This window comes from Corticium candelabrum, chromosome 4 (assembly GCF_963422355.1).
Source record: "Corticium candelabrum chromosome 4, ooCorCand1.1, whole genome shotgun sequence".
In the NCBI taxonomy this organism is placed as follows: Eukaryota; Metazoa; Porifera; class Homoscleromorpha; order Homosclerophorida; family Plakinidae; genus Corticium; species Corticium candelabrum.
This window is the reverse complement of record NC_085088.1, coordinates 1231758-1251133: the sequence shown is the minus strand read 5'-3', so window position 1 is coordinate 1251133 and position 19376 is coordinate 1231758. Positions and strand designations below refer to the sequence as shown.

Below are 19376 nucleotides of genomic sequence, written 5' to 3'. Positions count from 1 at the left end.
ACCTTCCGTACTCTACTTGTTTTCTTTCAGTGTTGGTATCCTGTCTCTACGCAAGCTCTACGTATTTGCCGACCTCTCTGGGAAAGAGGACTTCCTCTCCAAGAGACTCTAGAGCGGAAGTCAACACCGTGTCTGACAGCACGCTCTGCCAGGCTCCAAATGTTCCCGAATCGTACTCGAGTTTCCCGATTTGTATTGTTCTCGTAGCCTAGCACAGTAATAGAGCGGCGCCTAGTGCATCCCTAGTCCAAGCTACCTAGACTGCTGATCGAATCACATTGGACCTCACAGCTTCAGATAACGTAAATCGAACTCAGGATCGAGCTCCCTCTGTGAATGAATCTCTTTCCATGCGGCAAAGTGGGTCTCTTCTCATGCAGCTGTACAGGAACGAAATGTAAACAGTGAATGTATGCAGTCGGATATCCCAGCTAGCATAACTTTGATGGAAGGATAGCTTCATAACTAACTAAGAGCATGAGTGTTGATGATACGACCCAAGTAGGAATCCGGACCGTTCGCGAATGGGCTAGCTCATTCGGGAATTCTCATACGGGCTAACCCATTCGCGAATAGTCGCGCGAAATACGAACCCGCGTTAGTTCTAGACATGGCTGATCACCGTCGGGACAGCTTCCGCGAATTTCTGCAGACTCTTTCAGCGAAACAGAACTCGCAATTAATTAGTGAAGAGAAGGCTATGCGAATCCGACGAGTTCTGGCGAGTGGAGATGGAAAGCACGCGCGCGTTGACAGCCCTCGTTTCAGATTTTATGTTCGTAGCAAGGGATTCGCAGTAATCGACCTGCCCGTGCTAGGGCTGAAAGAAGTTCTTTGTGTGCCTGCACCAAAGGTCAGATGTGTCTGAATTTCATATGTATAATATTATGCATGTGCATGTGTCGACTGTGTCTGCTCGCCTGCTAGTCTGTTTGTTTGTGTATGACAGGTATGTGAGTCATTGTAATGTCGCTACTTGTATTAGATTAGACATTAACTTAGCAATTCTTCTCACCTCTAGCAGATATCTGCTCGTTTGTTTGCCAACTTAATTAATTAGGAATATGTAAATTATTAATGCAATTGATGTGGTTATATACTGTATTGTTTGCTATCTTTGCAACAGGGAAGTGAAACAAAGACATCTTTGCTTGGGAACTGGCTAAAAGTAGCGAACGTGTCTGAAATTTATGATATCCTCATAACTATCCATGAAGGCTCTAGAGTGCACGCTGGATATCGGAAAGTTTTTGCAGATGTAAGTATCTTTGGATGGATGAGTGGGTGGGTGGGTGAGGTTGGTATATGGTGGGTGAGGTTGGTGGGTGGGTGGGTAGGCGGGTGGGAAGGCGGATGGGAAGGCGGGTGGATGGGTAGGTGGGTGCCGGGTAGGTGGGTGAACTGGTAGGTGGGTTGACTGGTAGGTGGGTGGTTGGTAGGTGGGTGGATTGGTAGGTGGGTGGACTGGTAGGTGGGTGGACTGGTAGGTGGGTGGACTGGTAGGTGGGTGAGTGGGTGGACTGGTAGGTGGGTGAGTGGGTGGACGGGTAGGTGGGTGAGTGGGTGGGAGGGTGCACGGACGGGTGGGAGGGTGACCGACGGGTGGGAGGGTGAACCGACGAGTGGGAGGGTGCGTGCATGGACGGGTGGGAGAGTGCATGGACGGGTGGGAGAGTGCATGGACGGGTGGATGGGTGCGTGGACGGGTGGGTGGGTGCATGGACGGGTGGGTGGGTGGGTGGGTGGGATGGGTTGATGGGTTGATGGGTGGGTGGGTGGGTGGGCGAGTGGATGGGTGGGTGGGTGGGCGAGTGGATGGGTGGGTGGGCGAGTGGATGGGTGGGTGGGTGGGCGAGTGGATGGGTGGGTGGGCGAGTGGATGGGTGGGCGAGTGGATGGGTGGGCGAGTGGATGGGTGGGCGGGTGGATGGATGGGCGGGGTGGATGGCTGGATGGGCGGGTGGATGGTATAGATATATTTCAGATATAACTAAACAGCCAAATATACAGAAATCACTGATATGCTAAACTAGAATGTAGACAGCTACAGTCACCAAACGTAATCCATACGTATAATAATTTACTAACTGTCAAAATTATGAAGCCCAAATAGACTGGGCATCCCAGTCTTGACCGTGATTGTATGGTCTCCTTGAGTTGGTTGATGGCTGGATGGGCGGGTGGATGGCTGGATGGGCGGGTGGATGGATGGTGTTTCAGAGATTGTGTCTACCTTAGGTTCAAAAGCAGTATTTTGGCATCCCGAGACCTGCAGTTCAACAATTTGTGAAGACATGCGTTATCCGCGCATGTAAACCGCCACAAATGTCAGTAGCTACTGTCAAGCCGATTATTTCACCAGGTTTCATGCGAAGAGGCCAGATAGATCTTATTGATATGACAGTAGACCCTGATGGAGACTTCAAATATATCGGTCATTATATTGACCATTTTACCAAATTCAATTTCCTGTGGCCTCAGCATAGGAAGAAGTCAGTGGAAGTGGCCAGATGTCTTATTAAAAATGTCTTCAGTGTTGTTGGTCTCCCACTTATATTACAGCATGACAATGGGAAAGAATTTTGCAATAAGGTAAGAACATTACCTAAAGTCTTAACCAAAAATTTATTACTCTTGTTCTTTTATTTTCTTGCTACAGATCATTCGAAAGTTGTTAGATTATGGCCAGGAGATTGCAAAATTGTGACAGGTCGTCCACGCCATCCTCAATCTCAAGGCCTTGTCGAACAGGCCCATAGAACTGTACAACATATGCTTGCTGTCCGTCGTGCAGAGTATCCAGGAACGGGATGGACCAAATATCTTTCCTTAGTGCAATGTACTTGTGCTACTGACGTTGCATCACAGATTATGTTTTAGATTTGTATTCTTGTACACAGATGCTATGAACACACAAACCCATAGTGCAATCAATGTGGCGCCTTATGACGTTGTTTTTGGACAGCCCCCAACAGATGGTGTGTTTCCTGGTTGCCATAAAGATGTTCAACCTGAAGAAGAGGATTTGCTGAAGGTTCTAAAAGATATTCCTACATTGACTGACGGTACAATGATGCAGTTACCCTAATACTTTTCCAATTATTTTACTTGTATCTTGGTGTTAGAATATGGCAACGATTCTCCTGATGAAGGAGATGGTCATGTGGAGGATCACACAGTTTCTACATGTATAAATCAGTGTGTGTGTGTGTGTGTGTGTGTGTGTGTGTGTGTGTGTGTGTGTGTGTGTGTGTGTGTGTGTGTGTGTGTGTGTGTGTGTGTGTGTGTGTGTGTTAAAACGTTGACAGAACCTACATTTACTGAATCTTATTATGTATTGCTGCTAGCTGAAAGAGCTTGCCAATTTGTCAATAGTACCATAGTTCTCTTCCAGACAACCACAATGACAAAGACAATGATGGTATAGAAACGTTGTTAGAAGATATCCCTACATTGGATAAACGTAAAATGGTGCAGTTACATAATACTCTTCCAATTTTACTTGTATATTGGTGTTAGATGATGGCAATGATTCTTCTGATAAAGGAGATGAAGATGATGTGGAGATGGCCAGAGTTTGTAGAGGTATATTATAAGTCGTGTGTGTGTGTGTGTGTGTGTGTGTGTGCGTGCGTGTGTGAATATTGAAACATTGACACAAACTAGATAACCTAACTGTTGCTAGCTGACATAACTTGTCAATTTGACAATGCTACCATCGCCTCTCCTCCAGACAATGACAATGACAATGATGACATAGAGACAGTAGGAGATACTTCTTCATTGGCTGATGGTTAATGATGCAGTTACACAATGTTCTTCTAATTATTGTACACGTATATGATGTTAGATGATGGCATTGATTTTTCTGAGAAACGCTTTGTGGAGATGGATGAGGTTTCTACGTGTACAAAAAGTATATTGAATGTTGCCAGTAAGTAACCTTACTCTTACAAATGTATTGGTTCTAGCAGACAGAACATATCAATTAGGCAATGGCAATGATTATATAGAGACTTCAGAAGGATCAACAGGTATGAAATATACATACGTAATACATATGTACATACATACATTTATGGTCTGTATACACCCTTCAATGATAGCAGCAGCAAAAAAGTGTGTCTTTTTCTAATGCAGGTGGCTTGTTAGGAACAAGTAGACAACACAAACAAAGAAGAAAGAGAGCGTTAGATAATTACATCAAATCAGCAGAGAAGCAAATGTACAAGCATTCCAAAAGCAAACGGGCGAAACTACAATCATATGCAGTGGGTGACTATGTCACTGTTAGAATTCCCCAACAAGACAGGATGTCAACGGATCTCCCACGTCTTCTTGCAGTAGTGGTTGAAATCCGAGGGACAAAGAGAATCAGCTATCGTCTCAGGTACATGTAGTGGCTTCTCCCTTGTCTTCCATAAATTGATTATTTATATCCTATCAAAACAGGTCAAAGTACGGAGTTTTGGAGAGATTGTATGATGATAACAATCTAGAGGTATTTTTGGCAAGATTGAGGATCTCAGTACGTCTAACTGGGAGAATGACCGAAAGATATCTTTAAGGGAAGCGGTGAGATTGGCTAGACAGAAGCGTGGAGGGTTGCCTGCAAGACGGTGCAAATGTAGAAAGGGATGTGTGACAGGAAGACAGTGTTCATGCCTTCATAATGGTACTGTGTGCCACAGCAAGTGCCACCGTGGAGTAAAATGTATGAATCTTGCTAGTTTAAAGCAACCAACAAAGCCATCAACAAAGCCATCAAGCCATCAAACGTCTGTATGTCTGTCTGTCTGTCTGTCTGTCTGTCTGTATGTATGTATGTATGTATGTATGTATGTATGTCTGTTTATCTGTTTGTCTGTCTGTTTGTCCATTAGTTTATCTAGGGTTTGTTTGCTTTTACAAGTTTCTAGCATATGTATACAAGTAGAGTGTATATGAGAATAAAGTATCTGTCTGTCTGACTGTCTGTCTATCTTTCTGTCATAATCATATATTTTCATAAATGAAGTTAGTCTGTTTGTCTGTCTGTTTGTCTGTAGGTATGTATGTCATTATATCTGTCTGTCTGTCTGTCTGTCTGTCTGTCTGTCAGTTGTATATTTAGAACATTGACATCTACTAATCTGTCTGTCTGTCTGTCTGTCTCTCTGTCAGTTTGAGAGCTGAGCAATGATTGAGTTATGTGTATTGTCTAGTTGAGATGTCTGTCTGTCTGCCTGTCTGTCTGTCTGTCTGTCTGTCTGTCTGTCTGTCTGTCTGTCTGTCTATCTGTCTGTCTATCTGTCTGTCTATCTGTCTGTCTGTTTGTCATTCAAGGCCAAGTCCATTAGTTAATCTTTGACTTTGCAAGGACTGGTTTGCTTTCACAAATTCCTAGCGTATGTATAAGCAGCGTCTATATGAGAATAAAGTATCTGTCTGTCTGTCTGTCAATGATATATTGGCAACATTGAAGTCTACTTTAACAATCAGCTAGCTTGAAACTAAAAGGTCCAAGCATAAGTGACTAAAATCAGCAAAACTGTCACTTAATCATGGTGATTTAGATAGATTATTTGACTTTGACATTCTAGGCCAAGTCCATTACTTAATTTATGACTGTATGTATGTATGTATGTGTGTGTGTATGTCTGTTTGCCTGTCTGTCAACACATATATTTTCAACATTGAAATCTACATACAACACAACTAAGCAAGTCTACTGTCCCTATCGCACATAACCACTAACAAACTAAACATTGGTTTACACCGCATTCGCATGTGGGCTAGCTAGCCCATTCGCGAATGGGTTCCCCCCGGACTTGCCGTACCGTTTGCGAATATTAATATATGGCAAGACTGTACGTGTATGGTAAGAATCTGATATAAACTAGTAGACCAATCTGTAAATCGTTATCATACAGTAGGAACGGTTTTGACATTGGTTTAGACCGCATTCGCAAACGGGCTAGCTAGCCCATTCGCGAATGGGCCCCCCAGACTTGCCATACCGTTTGCGAATTTTATAGCAAGCTGAATTGGACAAAATTACACTCGCTACAAAAAGACACCGGAATTGCATGCACACAAAAGTACAATGGATTGTGCACGCACGAATGCACTAGAAATGTGCACACAAAACACACTGGAATCGTGCACAGAAGAACACGCTGGAATTGTGCACGCATGTGTCCGTGTGTCCGTTTTTGTCTGTTTGTGTAACTGTGTGTTTGTATGCTTGTGTACGGTTGTTTTGTGTGTTTGTGTCCTTTCGCAAGAGTGGCGAGGTTGGTAAGAAAAACCAAATTACTTTATAAAGTTACGCATTATTGATAGTTTTTAAATTTCTTGGTGGTTTTGGAGGAATTGTGAATGCGATTAGATTAATATAGAGTTGGAAAGCAGCGTGACATCATTATTTCTCAAATGGGTTATTAAGATTTCGTATTTTTTTCTAACTGGTTTACAACACAAAATGTCGCATCCATATATAGCGTTCGAATATATAGATTTCTGTGATAATGTCTCAGTAAACCGTGCGGCTTTGCGTGCGCGTTTCAGTGTATTTTTCGTGTCTATTTCCACTGTGATTTTGTGTGCACAATTTCAGTGTATTTTTGCGTAATTCCATTTTTTACAATTTCAGGGTGCATGGTTCCAGTCTATTTCTCTGTGCGTGCAATTCCAGTGTACGTATACCGCGCACAATTCCAGTGTGTTTTGTGTGATAGTTTTTTGTGGGTTATTTGGGTTCACGCAATTTAGGTGGACGCAATTCCAGTGTAACCTTTTGCATGGCTAGACTTGTTTTCGGTGTGTTTTTGTGTGCACGCAATTCCATTGTGCACAACTCTTATGTGCACGCGTTACTGGTGTCTTTTTGTAGCGATCGTATTTTTTCAAATTCCATTTGCCCTAAATTTCAGTAACGGAAAACTGGACTCGTACTGCAGCTGTACGGTAAAAAATTGATCTAGACCCGAAGACGAATATGTAAATCGTTATTAAGCAGTCGGAACTATTTGGACATTGGTTTTGACCGCATTCGCAAACGGGCTAGCCTATTCGCGAACGGTCTGAGTTCCTACTCTGTTCACCTCGTATTCTTATACGGGCTAGAGGATTCCAAATGGTCAGCCCGTATGAGAATTCCCAAATGGGCTAGCCCATTCGCGAACGGTCCGGATTCCTACTTGGGTCGTATCATTGACATTGGTGACGTGAGGCGACACTAGGTGAAGAAAGTAGGCGGTATGATCCCAGACCCTCTCCGGCGTTGTCGTGTTATACGGGAACCGGGCACGACGGCGCGAGAGGGTCTGGTACGAGGCTATGACATAATTTGTCGGCTAGTTTCTAGCTATTAATTAATTAAATTTCTAAGCAAAATATGACGTCATTAGCGATGACACTTCTACAAAGAACTATGACTGGTGAATCTTTACATCTAGTTGCAAAACCACACGTGGAAGATTGGCAGCTTGGCAGCTAAATAATTCTTAATTAACTAATAGCACCGTTAAGGTCGATCATTAGCTAATATTTTTATACTTTTTAATATTAAGCGTTTGTGTAAAATTTGAAATGAATTAGAGTTCTCCTCGCAGTGCACTCCTTGCAAGACATTGTGGAGCAGAAATCATATGCGGCTTTGAACAGAGCAATTGCCAATTGAAATATTTCTGTAAGAAAATGTCACACATGCCACATACAACAATCCCGTTTTCTCTAAAATACGTTTATATTGACAGTTTAAAACGTGTTTGCCAAGGCGTTCAGCGTCATGGTGAGCAAACGAAACCGGTAAGTCTCCATTCAACGTGTTACCCCAACTGAAAACTTGCTATGCCACGACAGCTATTAATTAATAATAATAACAACAATGAAAACAAATTAAACAATATTAATAATAATGAGCATTTTGCTCATTGAAAGCAATAAAACAGTGTTAAGATATGATGAAAACAGGTCAAAATTTCTACATGATAGTAGATATCCTTTGGTATCAGTTTACTTGCACAAACGGACCATGGTTATTCTGCACAATCCAGAACGCATCCTCACGCAACCCCAAGAATTCCAACTTCTGTTCAAAGTACAAGTGGGTTGCATTAGGCGCTTTCAAGAGTCCGTATCCATACAGACCGGGCAACCAAGAGCGAAATGCAGACCAAGGACCTAAAACAGTACAATTTATTTCAACAGACACACAATAACTTCAACTGTAGAACAGTTACAATAGAACAGATACAACTTTGTAAACTTGTAAACTTTACATTCACACAACATCATTTATGATACTCATCTATTTACAAACTGGAGTTTGAGAACTGTAGGAAAGCACTTGTAAATATACATAACTGAATTCCTTACCTCTAGGTCCAAGCATTGGATCTACACAGAGATCATATACTTCACTGCATCCAGCTGCCCCAGAGATGATATGTACTGGAGCTTTGGGATTAATGTAGTTCTTTGCTGTTACTGTTTCATTGTATACAGGCCATAGCCGTTCATACGAATGTTCATGACCTTGAATGATGACATCCACACCATTCTCATAAAATACAGATTCCAAACTAAACAGAGTAAAAAATTAAAAAGGCGTTATCATATTTTGTCTACATAAATATTCAACCATTTGTATTATCATTAACTAACAAGTCATTTAACAAACAAAGGCTTCCAATGACATCCTACTAGTCACCGATAACCTGTATGCTGTACTCTATCAGGCAAATGTTGATAATCTGTCTTACATACCACTGTGAACTTTTCTATGTAGATCTGTTGCAAAACCAAAAAGTCTGCCACTTCAGCAAACTAGTTAGGTTTCTTGGCCATACACTAGAGTATGATTAAATGTCATCCAGAATACAGACAATAATGTTAACTGTAAGAAATACATATAATTATGCTTCCTATAGGATATAATATGCTTCCTATAGCATATCCATTTAGAACTACAACAACTAATGTCGTCAGTATAAAGTACAGCCTTGACTCAACTCTTAATGAAAGCAAAAAACAGACTTCAAGTAGTATAGCCTGAGAGCTGTCCACAGTAGAGAGAAATGTGTCTATTATAACAATGTCGTTGTGCACTAGAATTCTTACCCAGCACGTACAACAGAATGGCTTGTTGTACAGTCATCTCCATCAAGGTTTGAGCAGTACATTGGGCGATGACCAAAAGCAATTATCCAAGGTTGCTTGTCACGATTTCTGTTAGCTTCATTGAGATCTTGCTTCAGCCACAATAGTTGCTCAGCCACTGGCCCATTAGTGAAGTATACTTCTGTTGAATAGCTGCACGAAAGTACAGTATGATACATATAAACACACACAAGCACCAATATAACAAAGAAATAAACGACCAAACAACTGACCAGCCACCCAAACAAATGAACAAATGCATGCACACGTGCAAGTCAGTACCATTTTCTTGCCATAATTATTTAATTATGTTTAGTTAATCAATTATGCTTCTGTTGTAAGTACTACCTTATGAAGTGTATGTTGGCAATATTGATGCTGTACCAAAATCCATTGCCATTTGTTGGCATTGTGAAACGATTCAAATAATGGCTAAAGTTGTAATTTATCTCTAAATACAACATGTATGTTCAGATAAGCTTGACTGACCCACTTAAGTTAAACAACATCTGACCATGATTACCGACAGCTGTCATGTATGGAACTACAGCTGCAATGTCTTGGATTCTGTTCATAAATTCGTCACCGTTCTGTAAAATAAAAAAAAACAAATTTCTACTGTCATCTCAGTTGTTGCATGCTGTTTGCTTCCAGTACTATTCCTCCTTCTGAGCTTAAGTCATAAGCAAAATCTCCAACATGAAAAATTGCAGCATTCGGTGGTGTCTTCACTTCAAGCTTCAAATGAGGCAAAATGGGAGCACCGCCATGACGTCCCATATCACCATAGAAAATGAACTGAGGGACCCAGTCCTACAACGTAAGAGAGCTATTCATACTTTCAACAACCTGATGATTGATTACTGAAGTCTACCTTGTCAGTTCTCATTGCAGTAAATGAATAAACTTGACTTTGTTGGCTATTGCTTTCTACCTGGTAGTCGTAACTTTGTCCAGGGGTCAAGTCCTAAATTACTGTAATATTAATATACAGTACGTGTGCCTACTCTACTGGCCTGCACCTTCGTAAATCGACCTAAACAGCACGTAAATACATGAATACAAAGACTCGTAATTTATGATCATAAGTCGTAATTTACGATCGTACATGGTATTTTATGACTCTCCCGGCCGTAGGTCCTAAGTGTGTACAATTGCGCACGCTCGTCGTTGACGTAAAATTATGAACAGTAATTTTCTCAGTACACACTCCCCGACAGTAATAGATGACTCTAGTTTAGCTAGTATTGTACATGTATGTTACAAATGCCTGTCTAGTGAAAACGCCTACAATCACAGAAATTCTCTAATTTATAGCATAAAATTAGATATATTACAATAATCCGCCAACAGCTAGCATCAGTGTGTGGGAATTAGGAGATCCTGCTGTAGATCATCCTACCTGTATACATCCCAGATGTCTGGCTGGCGCAAAGGAACAAGAAAAAGAGGTTGTCATTTGTTGAGTGGGCGCCATCATGGCATTGGCCACTTTGTTCACTTGCGTCAGTCTTCATTTTGGTGGTAGGACCCCATTCGAGGAATGAACACAACTGCGTTGGTATTATTGCTGTGTGGGCTACAATCAATTAATTAAGTTTGTTCTTGCTTACTTATGTGTTGAAAGATCAAGACACGAGCTGCCCGGTGGCACTGAAATTTCAGTAGAAAGCTTAGGAAGACAGACAAATGATCAGGTTTCTAGAAAATAGATAGTCTTGGATGACTTACAATACAGATTCCTTTTTCAATCGAATAATCCAAATCATGGATGGGCAAACGATTCTACCAGGGAACAGAGGAAGACAACTGTCATCAATTTAGCATCTCACTTACTTCATTATATTCACTTTAGTCTTATAGTTAGCTCTTCAGTATCACTCTGTAGGAGACATGACAATGGAAGAAAGAAGATTGCCAAATAATTTAATTAACTTGCGGTTTGGTAATTGGTGTTGTATTACGGCTTTCTTGATGTTCACAACGAAATGTCTGCTCTATGTGTGGCTTTGCATATTCTCGTCACCGGAAATACTGTTGTCGTACGCAAGGAGCAGGAAAGCCGAGATGCAGGGGTCTGATGGTCAAACCAAGTGAATCCAAGTAGTTTCCTAACATGACTGCTTCGTCTCGTGGATTCCCTGTAGCCTCGCAAGCCAGGCTCTTCCACGCAGCCACTGAGCTAAATGCACATGAATCACACGATGAGGAGGAGCTTTTGCCGCTGCTTCACTTGTCTGCCCGGATAGTGATGAACATAGGATTTTTCAAGCTGTCATGAATGAAGCTGTTACTCTGTCAGTGTATTCAGTTGCTCATGTTCCTCGATCTGTAAGACCGTTACTTGCCCAAGTGCTGGCTATTGAACTCGAGCATGGATATTCGGATGGATTTTGGGGCTTTGTGAGACTGTTTATCTTTGCAAAGTGCATTCTTAGAACACCCCCTAGGGGTGGAAGGAAAAAAGACATGTTGTTTCATCTTTATTGTCTTCTCGTTTAAATTGCTGGCAAGAAGGTCAACTTGTCGATTTATGGAGGGAAGCCAGAAATGATGCAGTTCCTTGTATTTTTCAAAACAACTCTACAAAGAAAAGAAACATCACTCGTTCTATCAATCTAGCACAGGAAGGTCGTTATGGTGATGCTATGCGTGCTCTCACTTCCACTGGTTGTGCTCCTCATCATGACAAAGATGCGCTTGATGAACTTAAACAACGTCATCTTGAATGTGACCTCCCCATGTTTCTGACAACATGCCTCCAAGTTTGGCATGTGATTCGACCTCAGTTGTCAATGCTTTGAAGGTTTTTCCCAGAGGTACTGTACCAGCCCAGGGGTTCACAACTTAGAGCACAGCACTTGTTGGATGCAGTAGCTGGATCTGCAGCTCCAGCCTTGCAGACTTGCCTGGAACAACTTACAAAATTGATGTGTGTGACACTTTCAGGAAGCTTGAAATTCTCTTATTGCTCCATGGCTTATCGGAGCACCCCTCACTGCCTTACGCAAGAAGAATGGAGGTTACAGGCCAATTGTGGTGGAGGAAGTTTTACGGCGTTTGGCAAGTCGTATCTGTTGTGCAGCTGCAAAATCGCAGTGCCAGATCTTTTTTTGCTATATGGACAAGTTGGAGTGGGAATGAAGGGGGTGGGTGGGGTGGAGTTGGGTATTATACGGGACATGTGGTTTTGCTGGTAGTAGTTGATTGACTGAGTTGTTTGAGTTAACAAGATTATTGAGTTGTCACAGATTGGCGCTGCGAACAGGGTGACACACAAACCTAAACCCCACAACATCCCCCCACAAACATAAGCTGTTGTATGAATTTTCTGACATATTCCAGGATGAGTTGGGACGTTGCAGTGAAAAGGCAAGCATCCAAGTTCATCCGGACGCAGATCTAAAAACTATTCCGTTTAGAAGACCTCCTATGCATCTGAGAAAACAAATAGGGGTAGAATTAGACAGACTGGTTGAAAAAGAGGTTTTGGAGCCAGTGAATAATGCATTATGTGCTTTTCCAACTGTCAATGTTGTGAAGCAATCAGGATCTGTACGAATATGTAAAGACTTTAAGCCTCTCAACAAATTTATGGTGGTAGACCAGCACCCGATTCCACACCTGTCTGATCTTTTCACTGTTTTCGTGGGAGGGCAAAAATTCTCTAAGTTAGATTTGCCAGATGCGTATAATCAATTGGAACTGGATTCGGAAAGTCAGAAATATTTGGTGATAAATATGCACAAAGGCTTGTTCAAATTTTGTCGATTACCATTTGGAGTGAGCTCTGCACCTGCTATATTTCAAAGAGTAATGAATAAGGTGTTAAAGAATCTCAAGAAAACCACTAATTTCTTTGATGACATTTTGGTGATAGGGTCCGATGATGAAGAACATTTAAAAACTTGTCTGAAGTGTTGAAGCGTATCAGGAATCATGGCCTTCGTTTGAAGGAAGATAAATGTTCATTCTTTCAGTCATTGGTACAATATCTTGGTCATGTTATCGACGAGGATGGTATTCAGCATTCGGAAGCGAAGATAAAAGCCATTCAAGACATGCCGATTCCTACAAATCATACTGAATTACGTTCATTTCTAGAAATGGTTACCTATTTTTCTCAATTTTTTCCTAGGCTATCTGATCATACAGTTCCACTCAATTATCTGTTGAGAAAAGATGTGCCTTGGGTTTGGTCCAGTGAAGTTGCAGACTCTTTTACCACAATTCGGAAGGAGCTTACCTCACTACCAGTTCTAGCAATGTACAAGCAGGATCAACCGTTGTTCCTAGTATGTGATGTTAGTGAAAAATGACTAGGAGCTTGTATATCTCAGCATAACACGAGGGACAAGAGCAAGTAATCGAGTATGCTTCCAAGTCTTTAACGAAAGCTGAAGTAAACTATTCTCAGATAGAGAAGGAAGCTTTGTCAATTATTTATGGATTCAAAAATTTCGACATTATCTTCTGGGACATCATTTTATCTTAAGAACAGATCATAGACCACTGGTCACAATTTTTGACGCTACTAGGATATCAGTTCCTACTAGAACCAGCAGTCGTTTGACTAGGAGGGCTCTCCAGCTATCGCAGTACAAGTACAATATTGAATATCGAAGTTCATCCAGTCATGGAAACGCTGATGCCTTGTCACGTCTTCCTATAGGACATGACGAAACTTTCGATCAAATTAGACAACAAGACGAAGAAGCTGAGCAGTTTGTGGCCAGCCTAGAGACCCAAAATGTTAAAAATGGACCCATTGTCCACAAGCAACTTCAAAAATATGTTAGGAAAGATGCTGTCTTACAAGAAATCATTCGATACATTCAGGAAGGATGGCCAGCAAAATTATCGAATGTAAGCGTCAAACCGTATTCTTCTTGCAAACATCAACTTTCAGTTATTGATGGATGCCTTTTGAAGCATGGAGATGAAACAACGTGCGTCGTTGTCGTACCATCTGCCATTAGGCAATTGCTTCTGTTACAGTTGCATAGAGCTCATGTGAGCTCCGTCAGCATGAGGAAACTGGCTCGCCGATATATCTGGTGGCCAGGTATCGACCGTGATATTGATAAAATGGTATGCAATTGCGATGTGTGTGCCTTACACAGAAATAGTCTTCCAACAATTCCTCTTCATCCGTGGGAATTTCCGGACAGACCTTGGCAACGTTTACACCTTGATTTTGCGGAGCCGTTCAAGAATTTTATGTGGCTCATAGTTGTTGATGCCCATTCAAAATAGCCAGAGGTCTTTAAATTTCCAGTTGGATCAAGCGGAACAAAGCAAGTAATATTGTCATTAAAACACCTAATTGCGAGATTTGGAATTCAAAAGCAAATCATCACCGACAATGGCCCTCAGTTTGTGGCGAAAGAGTTTAAAGATTTCTGTAATCAGCAAGGAATGCTTCACAGTTTAACACCTCCTTACCACCCTAAAAGTAATGGACAAGCAGAAAGATTCATTCAGTCGTTTAAGAGAGCAGTCCGAAAAGGATTAGAAACACCAGGAGCAAATCTGCAAGATGTTGTTACTGACTTTCTCATGGTATACAGGAGTACAGAACATGACACTACTGGGGAGTCTCCATCCAAACTTCTATTGGGTAGGGAACTTCGATGTTCTCTCAATATGCTAGTGCCAGAATTACCTGCCCATCAAGATCAGACTAAGCAGTTACTGAAACGCAAAGTTCAAGAGTGTCAAGAGAGACAAAAGAAAAGACATGATCATACGTCTCATGAAAGGAAACCCTTTCAATTAGGAGCTGTTTTTGTTAGACAGCCAGAAAGTAAACAAAAAGGTTTTTGGAAACCAGCAACAATTCTCAAAGTTCTAGGACAAAGATACTACATGGTCAGATTTCTCACAGGTACTACTAGAAAAGTACACATGAACCATTTGTCGAGCAGAATATTGTCTCTGAAAACATGTCATTCCTTGCCAGCTGATATTGCGATTACAACCGATTCTGATTCGGATGATTCCATCGAGACAGAGAAGTTACCTAGACGTAGCCAGAGAAGAACTAAAGGACAACCACCTGAACGTTTAGGAGAGTGGGTATAGAGCTTTACAAATAAGACTGTTTGAGTAGTTTAATTTGTTTGTGGGGGATGTTGTGGAGTTGGGTATTATACGGGACATGTGGTTTTGCCGGTAGTTGATTGACTGAGTTGTTTGAGTTAACAAGATTATTGAGTTGTCACAGGGGGAATGGAAGTTGCTATAAACACTTTACAAACTTTCATTGAAGAAAATGGAAATAACGAAGATCTATGTTGTGTGAAAGTTGACATGGCAAATGCATTTAATAATTGTGACTGCTGTGTTCATTTCTCAACCGCCTTCAAAAAGAAATGCCTGATCTAGTGCCATGGGTACAATGGTGTTATACATCTGCAGGGGAACTCAGATTTGGTTCACATCGTATATTGTCTACAGCAGGGGTTCAACAAGGTGATCCACTGGGTCCGCTTCTGTTCTTTGGTCTTACTGCAACTCTTGGATGATATTGGTCCTCTCTCAGGTATGCAATTGAATCTATGGTACCTTGATGATGGAGCTCTTGTTGGCTCTCGTCATGTGGTTTGCCAGTTATTGAACTCGAAAGGCCCTTCATTTGGTCTCAAGCTCAATTTAGACAAATGTGAAATATTTTGGCTAACAGGTGACCAAATGTTCTCAGAATTTCCAACTGCTATACGTCGAATCTGTTTGATCGAAAGTGGAGCAGAACTTCTTGGTTCTCCAATAATTGGGTCTGATCACTCTTTTGATGAGTTTATTAGCAAATGTGTGAACAGTATTCTTAGCAAACAGTGAACAGTGTGAACCTAATCTCAACAATTCACAAATTGAGTTCCATCTTTTTCGATCGTGTCTTGGTCTGTGCAAGATCAATCACATTCTTCAAACTGTCCATCCTAACCATACCATGTCTCGTTTTACTGCATTTGACGCAGGCATTCGTCATTCTCTGGAAATATTGATACATGCTTCTTTACCTAATCATGCATGGCAACAGGTGATTTTACCCATGCGTTTGGGAGGTCTTGGTTTCAGACAAGCAAAAACAACTGCACCAGCAACTTTCATTTCCAGTTGCAATTCTACCCGACAATTTCATTTTTGTTACTCCAACTATGTTCAGACATTTGGTACGACCTACTTTATAACCACAGCAACATCTGATGCCTCACTTTCTGGATACATACCTGGAGAAGATGAAGCTCACAGTCATTTTAGGAACATTTTGCTGATTTTCATAAGGAGGTTACTACAGACTTGTCATCTATGTCTCAGAGTCTCTACAGTCACAGATAGTGTTTCATCTTCGCTAATCTCAAGGAATCTCGCAGCCTTCGAGATAATGGTCGCCTAAACACCGTATCATCGATTCACACCGCAGCCTGGTTGCAGGAAATTCCGAACCCAAAGTTAGGCCTCGCTATGGCTTCGCATGAATTTGTGATTGTAGTCAAACTGTGACTGGGAATTCCTATCTTTCCCAATTTTCCCAAGGCTAGACGTTGTATGTGAAGACAATGGACATACAATTGATTCATTTGGAGATCATCTCCTTGGGTGTGGTCACGGTTCTCTATGATCCAGATGTCATAATGCTCTTCGAGACATCATCTATCACACGCTACTTGTTGATGATGCTGGTTCACGCCTTGAGGAGCATTGCAGTAGCACTTCTTTCAATCGTCCTGCGGATGTCTATCATCCCAATTTCACAAACGACAAGCCTGCTTATTTTGATGTTTCCATTTGGAATACCATGCAGCCTTCGTACATTATAACATCTTCAACTTTGGCTGGAGCTGCTGCATTTGCTGGAGAGAAAAAAAAAGATGCTCATCACCAGGCGGACATGGAAGCTTCAGGCGTATGTTTCTACCCTTTGATAGTTGAAACGTTTGGTTTTTGGACACCTTCTAGTTTAGCTACTGTACACTAACAATAATTGCCTCTAAAACAATGACAAAAACTAGACTTTCATTTAGTCAAGCGTTTAGTAATTTGTTAGAACAATTATCTGTTCGTCTTTGGCAGTTTAATACTAGAATATTAAAAGATAGATTAGATTATTAAATTACTGAAAACTTGACTAAATGAAAGTCTAGTTTTTGTCATCGTTTTAGAAGCAATTATTCTTATAGTGTAGCTACACTAGGTGTCCAAAAACCAAACGTTATCCGCCTGGTGATGAGCATCTTTTTCTTCCTCTCCAGCAAATGCAGCAGCTCCAGCCAAAGTTGAAGATGGTATAATGTACAAAGGCTGCATGGTATTCCAGATGGAAACGTCAAACTAAGCAGGCTTGCCATTTGTGAAATTGGGATGATAGACATCTACACACACACACACACACACACACACACACACACACACACACACACACACACACACACACACACACACACACACACACACATACACTCACACACACACATAACCGGGTCGTACATGCTACGTATATGACAGTAATTGAAAAGCAATTAGGCTGTAATTAGATGTAAATTTTTTGTTAATGCCCAGTAAATGACCCGTTTTCGCAACGTAAATAGACATAAGCTAGAGTAAATCGAGTCATAAACCCTACGTAAAACAATCGTAAATGACCCGTTATTAAATCGTAAATGGCCAACAATTACATCTATTTACGAGCAGCAACATCGTAATTTACGGTTACAATACGATTGTCGTAAAGTCAATTTATGTGCTATTTACGTTGATTTAGGAACGTGTGGGCCAGTAGTGCTACTAGTAGAGAAAGCAACAATCACGCCATTCAATTCAAAAATTATCATAGCCTTTGTAGGGCTTGATCACATGCGAATAATCTGAACGTTCATTTTTACAGTACACACCAGGTAGGTGCCCTGTCAAGGCTGTCACGTGCTCTGTCACACACAAACTGCACATGAACATGTCATTACCAGCCCCTCCCTCCTCATATTTCAGGCGAGTCAGCCTTTGTGTTGTCATTAGTATTGCCCGAACGGCGACGTATTTGATCTTGATGTGTTGCGATTGTCTCTGTTGCTATAACTAGTTATACGGTATCCGTAGGCACCTCGTGTTCGTGAGTAACACGTCCAATGGAGTTTTCAGACCATCTACTGAAATGCCGAGTCCTAGCTAGACAATACGTATTTGTTGAAACCCTAGCTGTCATGGAAGTAAACATGCAAACTTCCTAGTAGTCTAGATTACGTCTAAAAAGCCTGTAGCTGTTAAAGGTAGTCGTCGCGATCAAGACAATTGAAATGTACAGTCTAGGTATGCACTCAGTTCTGTTGTAACGACAGTGGTATGGTATTTACTAACATAGAAATTGATATCAGCAAACGTTGACTATCAACAGTGTTAGATGCAGCACAGTGTAGTAAAGGATTGATCATACTGTAAGTATGGGACGTGTGAATACTTGACTGTAGGTGGCATTCAACTCCTGAAGGTGTTTCTTGGTTGTCACATACACACAATCCCTAGCTACAATACAAAAGAATGGGGTGACCATACCAAAGCTCAATGGAGACCCATATAGGACCACGCCCATTTCTGTTGTGCGACCCGGATTAGAAGCCTTGCTACGCTCGGCAATAATATACATCGCTCTAACCAGTGATGTCATGCCAAGGTGTCACTGTAGCTTTTCGAGCCGCGCCTTCATGTGCGCATGTGCTAGAAACTCACACGAGTGCAAGTGTAATATGTCTAGATACTGCTGCTTCCGGATCGGCATACAACAACGGTGATAGCGAGTCACTCACGTAGCAATACGTTTCAGTTTTCTCAAAAATTAATTGCAATTGTCTCACCGTCAGATGCACCCAATGGATGTACTGAAGTCCCTTTTCATTTCCGAACGTAAACAACCGGCATTCACCATCCCGGAATGTGACTTTAGTGGAGTTAGTAGCTGAACTATGACGGTAGTGTACGATCGACGAGGAGTTTTCACTAGTCGACCACATCACCACCATCTCACTGGCAGTTGAGCCATACGCAATGTGAATCTGTTCCGGTCCTTTCAATGCCAGACATTCCAAACAAAGAAAAACAACGAAAGCGACGACAGTGCAGATCCGCGTGTCCATGGTCGCTGGATGTCAGTATTCACTACCAACGTATCTCGTGAGTGAGCACGTGATCGTTTGCGGACTGTCCCGGATAATCGTGTAACATCCGGGAATGAGGCGGCG

At 41.6% G+C, this 19376-nt stretch overlaps 2 protein-coding genes across 6 annotated transcripts; one reads left to right on the top strand and one right to left on the bottom strand.

Annotated features, from left to right (window-relative positions):
• The first annotated feature begins 2223 nt into the window (after positions 1-2223).
• On the top strand, positions 2224-4974 carry LOC134178824 (uncharacterized). 2 transcript variants are annotated; one of them, XM_062645728.1, is made up of 11 exons: positions 2224-2592; positions 2660-2839; positions 2901-3065; positions 3126-3188; positions 3395-3463; positions 3520-3585; positions 3686-3793; positions 3851-3916; positions 3972-4034; positions 4141-4390; positions 4453-4974. In XM_062645728.1, the coding sequence occupies exons 2-11, from the start codon at positions 2773-2775 to the stop codon at positions 4565-4567; spliced, it is 1032 nt and encodes a 343-aa protein (XP_062501712.1). In that variant the 5' UTR covers positions 2224-2592; positions 2660-2772; the 3' UTR covers positions 4568-4974. The 2 variants fall into 2 exon arrangements, with proteins under 2 accessions (XP_062501712.1, XP_062501713.1); XM_062645729.1 differs by lacking the exon at positions 3686-3793.
• A 2607-nt stretch (positions 4975-7581) lies between these two features.
• On the bottom strand, positions 7582-19306 carry LOC134178876 (acid phosphatase type 7-like). 4 transcript variants are annotated; one of them, XM_062645787.1, is made up of 9 exons: positions 18993-19021; positions 10167-10180; positions 10019-10111; positions 9802-9957; positions 9659-9734; positions 9493-9595; positions 9106-9297; positions 8362-8567; positions 7582-8166 (listed from the first exon to the last, which is right to left on the bottom strand). In XM_062645787.1, exons 3-9 carry the CDS (start codon positions 10031-10033, stop codon positions 7994-7996), a joined length of 921 nt encoding a protein of 306 aa, XP_062501771.1. In that variant the 5' UTR covers positions 10034-10111; positions 10167-10180; positions 18993-19021; the 3' UTR covers positions 7582-7993. The 4 variants fall into 4 exon arrangements, with proteins under 4 accessions (XP_062501771.1, XP_062501768.1, XP_062501772.1 ...); XM_062645784.1 differs by lacking the exon at positions 10167-10180 and having other exon boundaries at positions 18993-19306; XM_062645788.1 differs by lacking the exon at positions 18993-19021 and adding an exon at positions 10253-11880 and having other exon boundaries at positions 10019-10180.
• Between the last annotated feature and the right edge of the window lie 70 nt (positions 19307-19376).

Bases quoted from the DNA above. Each gene is read 5' to 3' on its own strand.
- LOC134178876 (XM_062645784.1), bottom strand. From the start codon at position 19,271: ATGGACACGCGGATCTGCACTGTCGTCGCTTTCGTTGTTTTTCTTTGT. The intron at 9,596-9,658 runs GTCAGATGTTGT...TGTTGTATTTAG, and splicing joins GACAGCTGTCGGTAATCATG to AGATAAATTACAACTTTAGC. The intron at 8,167-8,361 runs GTAAGGAATTCA...GTACTGTTTTAG, and splicing joins TCCAATGCTTGGACCTAGAG to GTCCTTGGTCTGCATTTCGC.
- LOC134178824 (XM_062645728.1), top strand. From the start codon at position 2,773: ATGCTTGCTGTCCGTCGTGCAGAGTATCCAGGAACGGGATGGACCAAA. The intron at 3,464-3,519 runs GTAAAATGGTGC...TATTGGTGTTAG, and splicing joins TATCCCTACATTGGATAAAC to ATGATGGCAATGATTCTTCT. The intron at 3,586-3,685 runs GTATATTATAAG...AACTGTTGCTAG, and splicing joins GATGGCCAGAGTTTGTAGAG to CTGACATAACTTGTCAATTT.